General features: G+C 50.0%; 1 protein-coding gene across 8 annotated transcripts in view; it reads right to left on the bottom strand.

The window, feature by feature from the left end:
• Positions 1–16,586, bottom strand: part of LOC140430308 (Fanconi anemia core complex-associated protein 24-like) — a 400,826-nt gene that overhangs the window by 45,510 nt on the left and 338,730 nt on the right. For 7 of the 8 annotated variants that reach the window (XM_072517741.1, XM_072517747.1, XM_072517742.1 and 4 more), the window contains 4 exons: positions 14,078–14,155; positions 12,734–12,814; positions 11,653–11,747; positions 9,239–10,511 (listed from right to left, as the gene is read on the bottom strand). In XM_072517741.1, coding sequence (XP_072373842.1) covers positions 10,462–10,511; positions 11,653–11,747; positions 12,734–12,814; positions 14,078–14,155 — 304 coding nt within the window. In that variant the 3' untranslated portion in view covers positions 9,239–10,461. Of the gene's footprint in view, positions 1–9,238; positions 10,512–11,652; positions 11,748–12,733; positions 12,815–14,077; positions 14,156–16,586 lie in introns of those variants that run through there. The other variant, XM_072517750.1, reaches the window with a different exon arrangement.

The raw sequence follows: 16,586 nt of genomic DNA, 5'->3' as shown, positions 1-16,586 counted from the left end.
ATGAGGAAGAGGAATTTACCCTGCTTAGGGCATCAGCCCACATACCCTCCTCTATCTCCTCCCCTAGTTCTTCTTCCCACTTTCCTTTTAGTTCGCCCACCGACTCCTCCCCCTCTTCCCTCATCTCTCGGTAAATCTCTGACACCTTGCCCTCTCCGACCCACATCCCTGAAAGCACCCTGTCCTGTATCCCCTGTGTCGGGAGCAATGGAAATTCCCTCACCTGTTGTCTAGTAAATGCCCTCACCTGCATATATCTCAAGAAATTTCCCCGGGGCAACTTATACTTTTCCTCCAATGCTCCCAAGCTCGCAAAAGTCCCATCTATAAATAAATCTCCCACCCTCCTAATTCCCAACTGGAACCAGCTCTGAAATCCTCCATCCATTCTTCCTGGGGCGAACCTATGGTTGTTCCTGATTGGGGACCCCACCAGGGCTCCCCGCACCCCTCTCTGTCGCCTCCACTGTCCCCAGATATTCAATGTTGCCGCCACCACCGGGTTCGTGGTAAACGTTTTAGGTGAGATCGGTAGCGGCGCCGTCACCAGCGCCTCTAAACTCGTCCCTTTACAGGACTTTCTCTCCAGTCTTTCCCACGCCGCTCCCTCACCCTCCATCATCCATTTACGTATCATTGCCACATTGGCGGCCCAATAGTAATCGCCCAAGTTCGGTAGTGCCAATCCTCCTCTGTCCCTACTACGCTGAAGGAACCCCCTCCTTACTCTCGGAACTTTCCCTGCCCACACGAAGCTCGTGATGCTCCTGTCTATTTTATTAAAAAAGGTCTTAGTGATTAGTATAGGGAGACATTGAAATACAAATAAGAACCTCGGGAGGACCATCATCTTAATTGCTTGCACCCTGCCCGCCAGCGATAGAGGCTGCATGTCCCACCTCTTGAAGTCCTCCTCCATTTGTTCTACCAACCGTGTCAGATTAAGTCTGTGCAAGGTTCCCCAGCTCCTAGCGATCTGAATCCCCAGGTATCGGAAGTTTCTTTCCACTTTCCTTAGAGGCAAGCCTTCTATCTCTCTACTCTGGTCCCCTGGATGTATCACAAATAATTCACTCTTCCCCATGTTTAGCCTATACCCCGAGAAATCCCCGAACCCCCTCAAAATTCGCATAACCTCTATCATTCCCCCCGCTGGGTCCGACACGTATAACAATAGGTCATCCGCATATAACGAGACTCGGTGTTCTTCTCCCCCTCTAATCACCCCTCTCCATTTCCTGGAGTCTCTCAACGCCATGGCCAGAGGTTCAATTGCCAACGCGAACAACAATGGAGACAGCGGGCATCCCTGTCTTGTTCCCCTATATAGTCGGAAATACTCCGATCTATGTCGACCTGTAACTACGCTTGCCGTTGGAGCCCCATAAAGAAGTCTAACCCAGCTAATAAACCCGTTCCCAAACCCAAACCTCCTTAACACTTCCCATAAATACTCCCACTCCACCCTATCAAATGCCTTCTCTGCGTCCATTGCCGCCACTATCTCTGCCTCCCCCTCCACTGGGGGCATCATTATCACCCCTAATAGTCGTCGCACGTTAACATTCAGTTGTCTCCCTTTTACGAACCCTGTCTGGTCTTCGTGCACCACCCCCGGGACACAGTCCTCTATCCTCGATGCCAGTACCTTTGCCAACAATTTGGCGTCCACGTTCAACAATGAAATGGGTCTATAGGACCCGCACTGCAACGGATCTTTATCCCTCTTCAAAATTAACGATATCGTCGCCTCCGACATCGTCGGGGGTAGAGTCCCCCCTTTCCTGGCCTCATTGAACGTCCTCACCATCAACGGGGCCAACAAGTCCACATATTTTCTGTAATACTCCACCGGGAACCCGTCTGGTCCTGGGGCCTTCCCTGCTTGCATGCTTCCCAGTCCCTTAATAACCTCGTCCACCCCAATCGGTGCCCCCAGGCCTACCACCCCCCGCTCCTCCACTTTCGGGAACCTCAATTGGTCCAGGAACTGCCGCATCCCCTCCTCTCCCTCTGGGGGTTGAGACCTATACAGTTCCTCATAGAAGGTCTTGAACACCTCATTTATCTTTCCTGCCCTTCGCACCGTGTCTCCCCTTTCGTCTCTAATTCCTCCTATTTCCCTCGCTGCTGCCCTCTTTCGCAATTGATGAGCCAACAGGCGACTCGCCTTTTCCCCATATTCATACCTCCTCCCCTGTGCCTTCCTCCACAGTACCTCCGCCTTTCTGGTGGTCAGAAGGTCAAATTCCGTCTGGAGTCGTCTCCTCTCCCTGTACAATTCCTCCTCCGGGGTCTCTGCAAATTCCCTATCCACCCTTAAAATCTCCCCCAGTAATCTTTCCCTTTCCTTGGCCTCTGTTTTCCTTTTGTGGGCCCCAATGGAGATCAGCTCTCCTCTGACCACCGCTTTTAGTGCTTCCCATACCACTCCCACAGGGACCTCGCCGTCGTCATTGACCTCCAGGTATCTCTCAATACACCCCCGCACTCTTGCACACACTCCCTCATCCGCCATCAGTCCCACATCTAATCGCCAGAGTGTTCTCTGCTCCCTTTCCTCTCCTAATTCCAGGTCCACCCAATGTGGGGCATGATCCGAAACCGCTATGGCTGAGTACTCAGCTTCTTCCACCCTAGAGATCAACGACCTTCCCAAAACAAAAAAATCTATCCGGGAGTACACTTTATGGACATGGGAGAAGAAGGAATACTCCCTAGCCCTAGGTCTAAGAAATCGCCATGGATCCACTCCCCCCATTTGGTCCATAAACCCCTTAAGTACCTTGGCCGCTGCCGGCCTTCTTCCGGTCCTTGAGCTGGATCTATCTAGCCCCGGGTCCAGCACCGTATTAAAGTCCCCTCCTAAAATCAAGTTTCCTACCTCCAGGTCCGGTATACGCCCCAGCATCCGTCTCATAAATCCCGCATCGTCCCGGAACTTCCACATTATAATAACTTAATTATAATTTAGAGGATATCTAAGCCAGAGATCGGAGAGTATTATAGTTAGCTATCGCATTTCTATTAGAAATCTAGTGCTAGGAAACAGATAGTTGACAGTAACTTTGCAATTTAAAAAAAAAAAGTATTTAAAAGAAAAAAGACAAATTTTAATTTTAATTAATTGACGCAATGTCAGTTAGAGGGGTGCTGTGCTCTGACTGTGAGATGTGGCAGGTCCGGGAGGCTTCCAGCGTCCCGGATGGCTTCATCTGCAGAAAGTGCACCCAACTGCAGCTCCTCACAGACCGCGTGGTTCGGTTGGAGCAGCAATTGGATGCACTTAGGAGCATGCAGGTGGCGGAAAGCGTCATAGATCGCAGTTATGTAAATGTGGTCACACCCAAGGTGCAGGCAGAGAAATGGGTGACCACCAGAAAGGGCAGGCAGTCAGTGCAGGAATCCCCTGTGGTTGTCCCCCTCTCGAACAGATATACCCCTTTGGATACTGTCGGGGGGGATAGCCTATCAGGGGAAAACAGCAGCAGCCAGAGCAGTGGCACCACGGCTGGCTCTGATGTTCAGAAGGGAGGGTCAAAGCGCAGAAGAGTAATAGTAATAGGGGACTCTATAGTCAGGGGCACAGATAGGCGCTTCTGTGGACGTGAAAGAGACTCCAAGATGGTATGTTGCCTCCCTGGTGCCAGGGTCCAGGATGTCTCCGAACGGATAGAGGGAATCCTGAAGGGGGAGGGCAAACAGGCAGAGGTTGTTGTACATATTGGTACTAACGACATAGGCAGGAAGGGGCATGAGGTCCTGCAGCAGGAGTTCAGGGAGCTAGGCAGAAAGTTAAAAGACAGGACCTCGAGGGTTGTAATCTCGGGATTACTCCCTGTGCCACGTGCCAGTGAGGCTAGAAATAGGAAGATAGAGCAGACAAACACATGGCTAAACAGCTGGTGTAGGAGGGAGGGTTTCCGTTATCTGGACCACTGGGAGCTCTTCCGGGGCACGTGTGACCTGTATAAGATGGACGGGTTGCATCTAAACCGGAGAGGCATAAATATCCTGGCCGCGAGGTTTGCTAGTGTCACACGGGAGGGTTTAAACTAGTATGGCAGGGGGGTGGGCACGGGAGCAATAGGTCAGAAGGTGAGAGCATTGAGGGAGAACTAGGGAATAGGGACAGTGTGGCTCTGAGGCAGAGCAGACGGGGAGAAGTTGCTGAACACAGCGGGTCTGGTGGCCTGAAGTGCATATGTTTTAATGCAAGGAGCATTACGGGTAAGGCAGATGAACTTAGAGCTTGGATTACTACTTGGAACTATGATGTTGTTGCCATTACAGAGACCTGGTTGAGGGAAGGGCAGGATTGGCAGCTAAACGTTCCAGGATTTAGATGTTTCAGGCGGGATAGAGGGGGATGTAAAAGGGGAGGCGGAGTTGCGCTACTTGTTCGGGAGAATATCACAGCTATACTGCGAGAGGACACCTCAGAGGGCAGTGAGGCTATATGGGTAGAGATCAGGAATAAGAAGGGTGCAGTCACAATGTTGGGGGTATACTACAGGCCTCCCAACAGCCAGCGGGAGATAGAGGAGCAGATAGGTAGACAGATTTTGGAAAAGAGTAAAAACAACAGGGTTGTGGTGATGGGAGACTTCAACTTCCCCAATATTGACTGGGACTCACTTAGTGCCAGGGGCTTAGACGGGGCGGAGTTTGTAAGGAGCATCCAGGAGGGCTTCTTAAAACAATATGTAAACAGTCCAACTAGGGATGGACCTGGTATTGGGGAATGAGCCCGGCCAGGTGGTAGATGTTTCAGTAGGGGAGCATTTCGGTAACAGTGACCACAATTCAGTAAGTTTTAAAGTACTGGTGGACAAGGATAAGAGTGGTCTGAGGATGAATGTGCTAAATTGGGGGAAGGCTAATTATAACAATATTAGGCGGGAACTGAAGAACATAGATTGGGGGCGGATGTTTGAGGGCAAATCAACATCTGACATGTGGGAGGCTTTCAAGTGTCAGTTGAAAGGAATACAGGACAGGCATGTTCCTGTGAGGAAGAAAGATAAATACGGCAATTTTCGGGAACCTTGGATGACGAGTGATATTGTAGGCCTCGTCAAAAAGAAAAAGGAGGCATTTGTCAGGGCTAAAAGGCTGGGAACAGACGAAGCCTGTGTGGCATATAAGGAAAGTAGGAAGGAACTTAAGCAAGGAATCAGGAGGGCTAGAAGGGGTCATGAAAAGTCATTGGCAAATAGGGTTAAGGAAAATCCCAAGGCTTTTTACACGTACATAAAAAGCAAGAGGGTAGCCAGGGAAAGGGTTGGCCCACTGAAGGATAGGCAAGGGAATCTATGTGAGGAGCCAGAGGAAATGGGCGAGGTACTAAATGAATACTTTGCATCAGTATTCACCAAAGAGAAGGAATTGGTAGTTTGAGTCTGGAGAAGGGGGTGTAGATAGCCTGGGTCACATTGTGATCCAAAAAGACGAGGTGTTGGGTGTCTTAAAAAATATTAAGGTAGATAAGTCCCCAGGGCCTGATGGGATCTACCCCAGAATACTGAAGGAGGCTGGAGAGGAAATTGCTGAGGCCTTGACAGAAATCTTTGGATCCTCGCTGTCTTCAGGGGATGTCCCGGAGGACTGGAGAATAGCCAATGTTGTTCCTCTGTTTAAGAAGGGTAGCAAGGATAATCCCGGGAACTACAGGCCGGTGAGCCTTACTTCAGTGGTAGGGAAGTTACTGGAGAGAATTCTTCGAGACAGGATCTACTCCCATTTGGAAGCAAATGGACGTATTAGTGAGAGGCAGCACGGTTTTGTGAAGGGGAGGTCGTGTCTCACTAACTTGATAGAGTTTTTCGAGGAGGTCACTAAGATGATTGATGCAGGTAGGGCAGTAGATGTTGTCTATATGGACTTCAGTAAGGCCTTTGACAATGTCCCTCATGGTAGACTAGTACAAAAGGCGAAGTCACACGGGATCAGGGGTGAACTGGCAAGGTGGATACAGAACTGGCTAGGCCATAGAAGGCAGAGGGTAGCAATGGAGGGATGCTTTTCTAATTGGAGGGCTGTGACCAGTGGTGTTCCACAGGGATCAGTGCTGGGACCTTTGCTCTTTGTAGTATATATAAATGATTTGGAGGAAAATGTAACTGGTCTGATTAGTAAGTTTGCAGACGACACAAAGGTTGGTGGAATTGCGGATAGCGATGAGGACTGTCTGAGGATACAGCAGGATTTAGATTGTCTGGAGACTTGGGCGGAGAGATGGCAGATGGAGTTTAATCCGGACAAATGTGAGGTAATGCATTTTGGAAGGTCTAATGCAGGTAGGGAATATACAGTGAATGGTAGAACCCTCAAGAGTATTGAAAGTCAAAGAGATCTAGGAGTACAGGTCCACAGGTCATTGAAAGGGGCAACACAGGTGGAGAAGGTAGTCAAGAAGGCATACGGCATGCTTGCCTTCATTGGCCGGGGCATTGAGTATAAGAATTGGCAAGTCATGTTGCAGCTGTATAGAACCTTAGTTAGGCCACACTTGGAGTATAGTGTTCAATTCTGGTCGCCACACTACCAGAAGGATGTGGAGGCTTTAGAGAGGGTGCAGAAGAGATTTACCAGAATGTTGCCTGGTATGGAGGGCATAAGCTATGAGGAGCGATTGAATAAACTCGGTTTGTTCTCACTGGAACGAAGGAGGTTGAGGGGCGACCTGATAGAGGTATACAAAATTATGAGGGGCATAGACAGAGTGGATAGTCAGAGGCTTTTCCCCAGGGTAGAGGGGTCAATTACTAGGGGGCATAGGTTTAAGGTGAGAGGGGCAAGGTTTAGAGTAGATGTACGAGGCAAGTTTTTTACGCAGAGGGTAGTGGGTGCCTGGAACTTACTACCGGAGGAGGTAGTGGAGGCAGGGACGATAGGGACATTTAAGGGGCACCTTGACAAATATATGAATAGGATGGGAATGGAAGGATACGGACCCAGGAAGTGTAGAAGATTGTAGTTTAGTCGGGCAGTATGGTCGGCACGGGCTTGGAGGGCCGAAGGGCCTGTTCCTGTGCTGTACATTTCTTTGTTCTTTGTTCTTTATTCACCGAAAACAGAAGACAGGCCTAATCCAAGAGACAACAGCTACAACAGTGCAGTAGTCCCACAGCACCGGAACAACTAGACCGTTATGTTCAAGTGGAACGGGAGCCCACAACTGTCTGATTCAGATATGTGATTGCGACGGACTAAGAGCAGCAGAGACGCCTCAGTAGAGGGGATAATCCATTTACGAGAACGGGTTAAAATCTCAGAGCCAGAGGAAAAAGGAGCAAATTAAATATGCTAATATCACCAACTTTACATATGAACAAGGTGTGTCGTAGCGATTGCCTGCGCGGCGGGGTTATTGAATCTACACAAACTGGCCATTTATTTATGGTCACCCACAAGTTGACACGTTTCCTGCCTATCTGCCCTTACAGACACTGGACAGGAAATTAAATGTGAAAAATAAGTTTGAGTTGTAATTTAATACACTTACGGCAGCACCTGGACGCAACAGTAATTTAAAACTCATTAACCTCCATTACTTCACAGTAATACTGGCTGAAGACAAACTTGCATTGTTGTTGTTGGGCTGAATCTTGGTAACACTGTCATGTTGCAAATCTTGAAAGACACTCTCTTGGATCAGACTGTCCGTTGAAGGTTAGTAAGGGGCACAATGATTACATCACAGGAGGCCATTTGTGCCACTGTGTCAATGCTGGCTCTCGATAACAATTTCCACAGTGTATCCCCCTCCATAACCACCTCCACAATACCGTCAGGCAGCACGTGCCGGATCCTCTGTGAAAAAGCCTCATCAGTCTATTTCATTCTCCCCACCCTCTGCTTTCAGGATGTTTCAAACACTCTCGGCTGTTGGTGCTAATTTGCTACTTGCTGTAACTCACTTCCTCCGCTTTCTAGGTTTGCTCCACTTGCAAACGTAACAGCAGCACACACTGCCCAATGTGCCCCCATGGCACCAATACCAGGAGGAGGTACACTGCCACTCAGGGTCCCTCTGCCCTGCTTGGATGATCCCATCAGATTATCAGGGGGAACGAGCACCGTGTCAGCATATCTCGTAGCAACACTTAAAGGTGTAAATACCTTCCAGGAATAAAGCTAGACACAAGGGGATTAGCTAACACTTTTCATCTATATGATGACACCTCATCCTGAGCTCAATAGAGGGCCTTTCACTGGAAAGAGGGTGGGTTCAGACACCCTCTGAGGGGAAATAGAGGCACTGTCTGTGTGGAGTCTGCACGTTCTCCCCGTGTCTGCGTGGGTTTCCTCCGGGTGCTCCGGTTTCCTCCCACAAGTCCCGAAAGACGTGCTGTTAGGTAAATTGGACATTCTGAATTCTCCCTCTGTGTACCCGGATAGGTGCCAGATTCTGGCTTTCTTTTTCTTCGCTCGATCAATTAGCGGCTCCAAGTCACAGAACTACCTTATTACCCCATCCTTGCTCGCTAGCAAGACTGGTTTATACCCTGGTAAATCCGAGCCGGGCTGTGTGTTCATTAGGTTTTTTGTTGCACAAGAAATGTAGGCGTCCGCATTGAAACTTGAGAGTGGGGCTGCCCCAGAGCCTCTCTGGCTGGGAGGACCACAGAGGACCCTACGCAAGGACATTGATAATAACCAGTGTTGCAAGTTCATATCTAGCTCTGACGTCACACATAAATCCAGCGGAGAGCTATCCCCACCTGCTCCTGTACATCGAACAGGGACTACACATCATACAGTGCCTCACACACCAAGTGGCAGCAAAATCTCCACCGTGATGATGGAACTAGCAGAGGATTCAGCCAGCTGAATGAAAGTCAATCACAAGTAACAGCAAGTTATTAAAAGTTGTCTTGGAAAGTTCATTGTTAAAACTCAACAAAAGATAATTCTACCCATGGAGACTGAGTAGATTCCTTTCAAAAGTGACAACACTCGAACCCTGGTTCGATAACCGCTATTTCACTTCCGTGCAATGGTGCTGGTAGAAGAGAAGCAATAAGTCCAATTAACTGGTCATGAAAATGTGATGGTGCAAGCAGCCATTTTTCCTCCAGCTGATATTTACAGGAAATCTGATGCACAGCCCATGAAACCAAGTTACACTTTACCAGATCTTCATGCACCAAGGGGAGCTCTGCACAAACTGAGCTGGTGCAGCAGATGGACCTTCCAGCATTGTACCCACTGGAGAGTCAATGGAACCTTCCAGAACAAGGCAGCCCAGTTTATTGTTTAATATAAAGACATCAGCAGTGATCAGCTCTGGTCTTGGCAGCAATAAAACTGATAACAAAAGTGGAGTCAGTCTGATCTTTCAAAGATTTGGCCCCTCACATTTAAAACTTATGGATATTTTAAATAAAACAGCAAGTTACAGAAAACACTCAGATACTGAGACTTAAATTTAAACATCATGTGGCAGGTATCAGCACTTCAAACAGAACACAGAGAGATAAATAATCAGGAGACAGGTTAATCAATCTCCCAATCCCCAGCAGCCTGAGGGGAAGGACATCAATCATTCTGGGACACAGCATTCCTTTAAGGCCGGACACTGACGGGATTGGGAAATTGGTGGATACAGGAGCCCATGTTCAGGAGCCTCACACTGAACTTGATTAAAAGTGATTGTGATCCATTTGGACGTCGCCAATGATTGTTTAAGTGACACCTCGTGTGAGATAATCATTTAAATCCACAGCGAGAGGTTTCTGAGTTTCCCCCCCCACCCCCCACCCCCCCCACCCAGCATTGTGAAACTGGGACCTTCGTACACAGTCCCAAATCCCAGAGGCAACGTGACTTACTGGGATGGGGGGACAGTATTAGTGACTTGAGAGTTGGGAAAACAAGGTAATGGGCTTGAGAAAGTAGCCTGTTCCCCAAAATTTCACAAAACTAGCAGATTGTTACATGAAAATGCCACACGCTCAGTCCCTGATCCCAGTCCCACTCCAATCAATGGGAATACATTTCGTTACAGAGTAAATAAAACCTCACAAACACACACAACCTTAAACAGAGAGGCAGAAACCTGACATGGTGGATATGTTTTGTGCCAATGTGCTCCGCACCATCTTTACAGCATCTTTTCATCATCCTTTCCCTCAAGAGGGTTTAACACAGCCAAACAGTTGCTACAATATTAACTGTAGATCCAATACTGCTCTCTGGTAAGTCATGTTAAATAATGTGCTCAGCTAATGCAATGGCCAATTATGTGAGTCTGTCAGCAGAATATACAGTGAACAACTGGCAGACCCAGGGCAGAATGGAGAGTTGCTGTAAAGTCATTCAGATACATTGGCACACCCACCCCATGGAACCACAGTAACTGTGATGATCTCACTGCAAGATACAGGTTCGAAAGACATCAGCTTCACAGGAGACTACTGGCTGCTCACTGTCAACACGCTGCTTTCTTCCTGAACTTCAGCTAATCGTCATCTGGTCAATGTGGTCACAGAGCAACTTATACTGCTCTAAAAATACAAACACAAGACAATTGGTTAGTCCAAATATCTGCTCATCAAACACTCCCAGGACAGGTACAGCACGGGGTTAGATACAGAGTAAAGCTCCCTCTACACTGTCCCCATCAAACACTCCCAGGACAGGTACAGCATGGGGTTAGGTACAGAGTAAAGCTCCCTCTACACTGTCCCCATCAAACACTCCCAGGACAGGTACAGCACGGGGTTAGATACAGAGTAAAGCTCCCTCTACACTGTCCCCATCAAACACTCCCAGGACAGGTACAGCACGGGGTTAGATACAGAGTAAAGCTCCCTCTACACTGTCCCCATCAAACACTCCCAGGACAGGTACAGCATGGGGTTAGGTACAGAGTAAAGCTCCCTCTACACTGTCCCCATCAAACACTCCCAGGACAGGTACAGCACGGGGTTAGATACAGAGTAAAACTCCCTCTACACTGTCCCCATCAAACACTCCCAGGACAGGTACAGCACGGGGTTAGATACAGAGTAAAGCTCCCTCACAGTGCCCCAATAACCCAACATCAGCATTCTGAGTTCTCGTTTTATTTCTCTGATTAGTGTGCCAAGTTTAATGCAAATTAGAGATCAATTTTGGGCAGAGGAATTCAGAAGGAAGTGACTTCCATACTCTTCAATTTGAAAAGAGATAAACCCAGGTGGCAGGGTGTGAAGGAGTGCAGTGCTAGCCCAGCCCTCTCACCGTGATTCAGGGTTTGAGGGAGTGCAGTGCTAGCCCAGCCCTCTCACCGTGATTCAGGATGTGAAGGAGTGCAGTGCTAGCCCAGCCCTCTCACCGTGATTCAGGGTTTGAGGGAGTGCAGTGCTAGCCCAGCCCTCTCACCGTGATTCAGGGTTTGAGGGAGTGCAGTGCTAGCCCAGCCCTCTCACCGTGATTCAGGGTTTGAGGGAGTGCAGTGCTAGCCCAGCCCTCTCACCGTGATTCAGGGTTTGAGGGAGTGCAGTGCTAGCCCAGCCCTCTCACCGTGATTCAGGGTTTGAGGGAGTGCAGTGCTAGCCCAGCCCTCTCACCGTGATTCAGGGTTTGAGGGAGTGCAGTGCTAGCCCAGCCCTCTCACCGTGATTCAGGGTTTGAAGGAGTGCAGTGCTAGCCCAGCCCTCTCACCGTGATTCAGGTTCCCGATTACTGATTGTTTCTTCAGGAAATCGGTGCACAGTTTCTTGCTCAGTCCGAAAGCCAACATATTGTGTGTGAACGTTCTGTGGTAAAGAAGAGAACAAGTCTCAGAACAGCATTGTCAACAGCAGCAGCAATTTACCATGGAGGCTGGCAATTTCTGCCACCCACCCCCCCTCCCCCGGCAACCCCCCTCCCCTGGCAACCCCCCCACCCCCACTCCCCCTGGCAACCCCCCTCCCCCTGGCAACCCCCCCCCCACCCCCACTCCCCCTGGCAACCCCCCCCACCCCCACTCCCCCTGGCAACCCCCCTCCCCCTGGCAACCCCCCCCACCCCCCCTCCCCCTGGCAACCCCCCCACCCCCACTCCGCCTGGCAACCCCCCTCCCCTGGCAACCCCCCACCCCCACTCCCCCTGGCAGCCCTCCCACCCCCACTCCCCCTGGCAACCCCCCCACCCCCACTCCCCCTGGCAACAACCCCACCCCCACTCCCCCTGGCAGCCCCCCCACCCCCACTCCCCCTGGCAACCCCCCCACCCCCACTCCCCCTGGCAACCCCCCCACCCCCACTCCCCCTGGCAGCCCTCCCACCCCCACTACCCCTGGCAGCCCCCCCACCCCCACTCCCCCTGGCAACCCCCCCACCCCCACTCCCCCTGGCAGCCCCCCACCCCCACTCCCCCTGGCAACCCCCCCACCCCCACTCCCCCTGACAACCCCCCACCCCCACTCCCCCTGGCAGCCCCCCCTCCCCACTCCCCCTTGCAACCCTCCCACCCCCACTGGCAACCCACCCCGCCCCACCCCCCTGGCAGCCCCCCCACCCTCACTCCCCCTGGCAGCCCCCCCACCCTCACTCCCCCTGGCAGCTCACCTACCTTCAATCCGCCTGGCAGCCCTCCCACCCCCACTCCCCCTGGCAGCCCCCCCACCCCCACTCCCCCTGGCAGCCCCCCCACCCCCACTCCCCATGGCAGCCCACCCACCCCCACTGCCCCTGGCAGCCCCCCCACCCCTACTCCCCTTGGCAGGCCCCCCACCCCCAATCCCCATGGTAACTCTTACCCCAATTGTCCAAAGGCGATATTTTCATTAAATCGATGGCTGTCATCACGCTCCTCTGGGGTCATGTGGCACCATTTCTCCCTGTCACAGTGGAATTAACAAGTTAAATCAGTATTAACCTGATTAGTTTCTGTGGAACAACCTGAACTTCTCGCTGGGGTCACTATTTACCCCACAGAGAGTAGGGGTCATGAACTATGACCCCAGCCTTTCACGCCATTCTGCCAATTGGAGAATGTTTTGAAGAGGCAGCGAATAATTTCATTATAATATTAAATGAAGGGCGGCACGGTGGCGCAGTGGTTAGCACTGCTGCCTCACGGCGCCGAGGTCCCAGGTTCGATCCCGGCTCTGGGTCACTGTCCGTGTGGAGTTTGCACATTCTCCCCGTGTCTGCGTGGGTTTCGCCTCCACAACACAAAGGTGTGCAGAGTCGGTGGATTGGCCACGCTAAATTGCCCCTTAATTGGGAAAAAAAATAAGTAGGTACTCTAAATTTATTTATGTTTTCCCTAGTGTAGTTGGAAGCTGGATTTAAATTTAACACCGATTGCGTTTCCCAAGCTCAGAAGATTCAACAGTAAAAGGGAGCCAGAGGCAGCGGATAAAGTGGCTTTTCCAGCACTGCTTGTGGGGCACGAGGAGAGCTGCCCCCAATCCCCTATCAAATCGACCTTTCCCCAGTGATGAAACCTCATGACTCCCCCCTCCGCCCCCCCCCCACCCCATAATCAGCTGAAGTCCTCCCTCCCCAACCTCCCCCCAAATCTTTCTCCTTGTCCCGATTTCCAGTCTCAGACTGAAGCCTCCTGAGACCGTTAACGGAATAAATAACTGACAGCGAGGACCTTGATGTCGGGGTGCCAGGATTTCTGAGTCCTTCACACTAATTATCTCGGACTAAGTAGCTGCCGGTTCTCATTTAAACCAACCTTATCTCTCACTTCTCTACACCAGACTTTAAATAATGAAGTTTTAATAACAACTCCTGGGTCATACTCACTATTCAAACTCCCCCGATGTTTGGGCAGGTAAATATACCAACCGGTCTCACTAGCCGAATAGTGGAGATTCCCAGTTCCAACACTGCCTGATGTTTCACAAACCGATTGCAGGGGGGGAATTAATCATGGATCCACCTCTGGATGATCAACCACTGACCCCAACAAGACAGAAAATCCCCCTCACTGTCTCTCTGGGACACAGCGCTGTTTACTAGCGTTCCCTGATTCTGACATTTTCCTACATCAGTTCTTCACCCTGGCCAGTTTGATGGCACGTGAGCGAGAGGGAAGTATTCTGCCCATGCAGTCAGTGTGACTATTAAGCAGGCCCATTCCATACCTGGTAGTTGGTGAACGCTTCCTCCGCTCACAATGGACTGCATCAAAGAAGGCAGCATTCCAAAACCTCAGGGCGTGCCTGACACACAGGAGAGGAAAACAATCAGTCAGTCTCGACAGGCCAAACTAACTCACCTATTAAAGCTACGGGGATTGATAGAGAAACTGGAGTCAGTTAGTCACTTGTGTCAGGAAAGGATGTTCTGGAATCCTCCGATTCGCACAGGATCAGTGAAGCATTAAAACACTCTTTCAGCCCCTAAATAACCTGTGGGGTCCCACAAAGATCTATGTTGAAGCCTCAAATATTCAACATATTTATTAATGAGCAAGGTGAAGAGGTAGAAAGCCACATATCCAACTTCACCAAATGACACAAAGATGGAACACATTGTAAGCGTGGTGGAGGTTAAAGTATAAAATTACCAAGATGTTTATAGATTAAATGTAAAGTCATCGACCTTGAATTGAGAAAGGTTAGAACAAGGGGCTTTCTAAATGGCAGGAAGCCAGGAACAGGGATGGTCCAACAAGGCTGCACAGTAGCACAGTGGTTAGCACTGTGGCTTCACAGCGCCAGGGTCCCAGGTTCGATTCCCCGCTGAGCCACTGTCTGTGTGGTTTGCACATCCTCCCCGTGTGTGCGTGGGTTTCCTCCGGGTGCTCCGGTTTCCTCCCACAGCCCAAAGATGTGCAGGTTAGGTGGATTGGCCAATGATAAATTGCCCTTAGTGTCCAAAAAGGTTGGGAGGGGTTATTGGGTTATGGGGATAGGGTGGAAGTGAGGGCTTAAGTGGCCGGTGCAGACTCGATGGGCCGAATGGCCTCCTTCTGCACGCTATGTTCTATGTTCTAAGGCATGCGGTCCATGGATTCAGATCAACGGCAAAATTGTGATAACCATTTGTTTCTGAACCAAAGAAAAGTTTCTCCGGGGTCAGTACAAGGATCCGCTTCTTGAGCTAGATTAATGATCTAAACTTTGATGCATGGTATTAAAGTCGGAGGATGACACAAAACGTGGAAGTATTGTTAACCTTGAGGAGGACAATGGTGGACAGCAAGTTAACCTGGGGAATGGGCTGACACGTGGCAGATTAAATTTAATGCAGAAAAGTGCGAAATGATACATTTTGGTAGGAAGACTGAGGAGATGCAATATAAAATAAAGAATAAAATTCTTCAGTGGGAGTGTAAATGTGCATAAATCATTGAAGGTGGCAGCACAGGTTGAGATTGGATAATAGCACTTACCGAATCCTCAGCTTCGTAAAGAGAGGCATTGAGTACAGAAATCTCACCCGAAACTGAAGCCACATGGTCAAGTTGGAAACCGGACATCAGCCGTTTTACTCAATACTCTATTTATTTACAGGATGCAACATTATTTGTCTGCCACCTCCCTAACCAACATCCAATATCCCACAAGCTGAAAGGGCCTCTTTGCTGTAAAACTCTTTATACTTGGGTGAATCGAAAAAACAAACAAAACCCTTAAAGTGACACTTTCAGGTTATTGTAACAAAAATTAAAATTATGAAAATAAATTTATCAAAATCAAGCTGCCAATGTGGATGTTGTATCCAGGCCCCCTACCAGGGACACATGGACATGGCTGTAACCTTAGAAGAGAGGCAGTCGGAAGTCTCTCTTTATTTGTACTCAAGATACTTAATCAATCAATATCCTCCACCGGTCTCTCCTTAACCAGAACCATACAATGAACATACCATTAACAAGGAGGGATGTTAAGTATGTGGATGAGTTCTAACAGTGACCAATTCCATAAAGTACAATATGAACGTTTGCTAGAACCCTTCAATTAACTCCCTCGCGGTATATTTGACCTACTCGAGGTGCAAAATCTCCGTCACGCCGAAGCACTCTGGAGGATTTGCCTCCGAAAAGTCAGCGAGGTGAATGCCAGGACATCTGCCCGCGCTCCCGTCTGCAGCTCCAGCTGGTTCAATACCCCCAATATAGACACTAAAGGACAGGGCTGCCGCTCGACATTCAGCATTACCAACATGGTGCTGGAAAAAAAAGAGACCCAGAGACTCACAGGTTTGGGACAGGACATGTGAGTGTGGTTCGCAGGCTCTCTCAAACTGCACTCACCCTGTCCTCAACACCCCCAAAGAAACGACTCATTCTGGCCTTGGTGAGCTGCACCCTAAACACTACCTTGAGCTGGATCGGGCCAAGCCTCACACAGGTGAGTCCCACCTCGCGGAGGGACTCACTCCACACCTCCTCCTCTGGTAGTGTCCCAGCGCCTACTCCCATTGGGCCTTCGTCCCCTCCACCGAGACCAGATCTTTCCCCAAAATCCGCCCATCTACACTCGACAGACTACCCTCTTCCCACCCCGAACAGGAAAGAATCCTGTCCAATAAAGTTGAAGACGCGCCAACGGAAATATCGGGAACGTCCATTGAACCAAAATCTGAAGCTGGATACCTAAAGGCGTCCGAGCTCACGGCCCAAGTTTCTCTTTCAGCTCCTCCAGA

Source organism: Scyliorhinus torazame, chromosome 10 (assembly GCF_047496885.1).
Source record: "Scyliorhinus torazame isolate Kashiwa2021f chromosome 10, sScyTor2.1, whole genome shotgun sequence".
NCBI lineage: Eukaryota > Metazoa > Chordata > Chondrichthyes > Carcharhiniformes > Scyliorhinidae > Scyliorhinus > Scyliorhinus torazame.
This window is presented reverse-complemented; position numbering and strand designations above follow the sequence as displayed.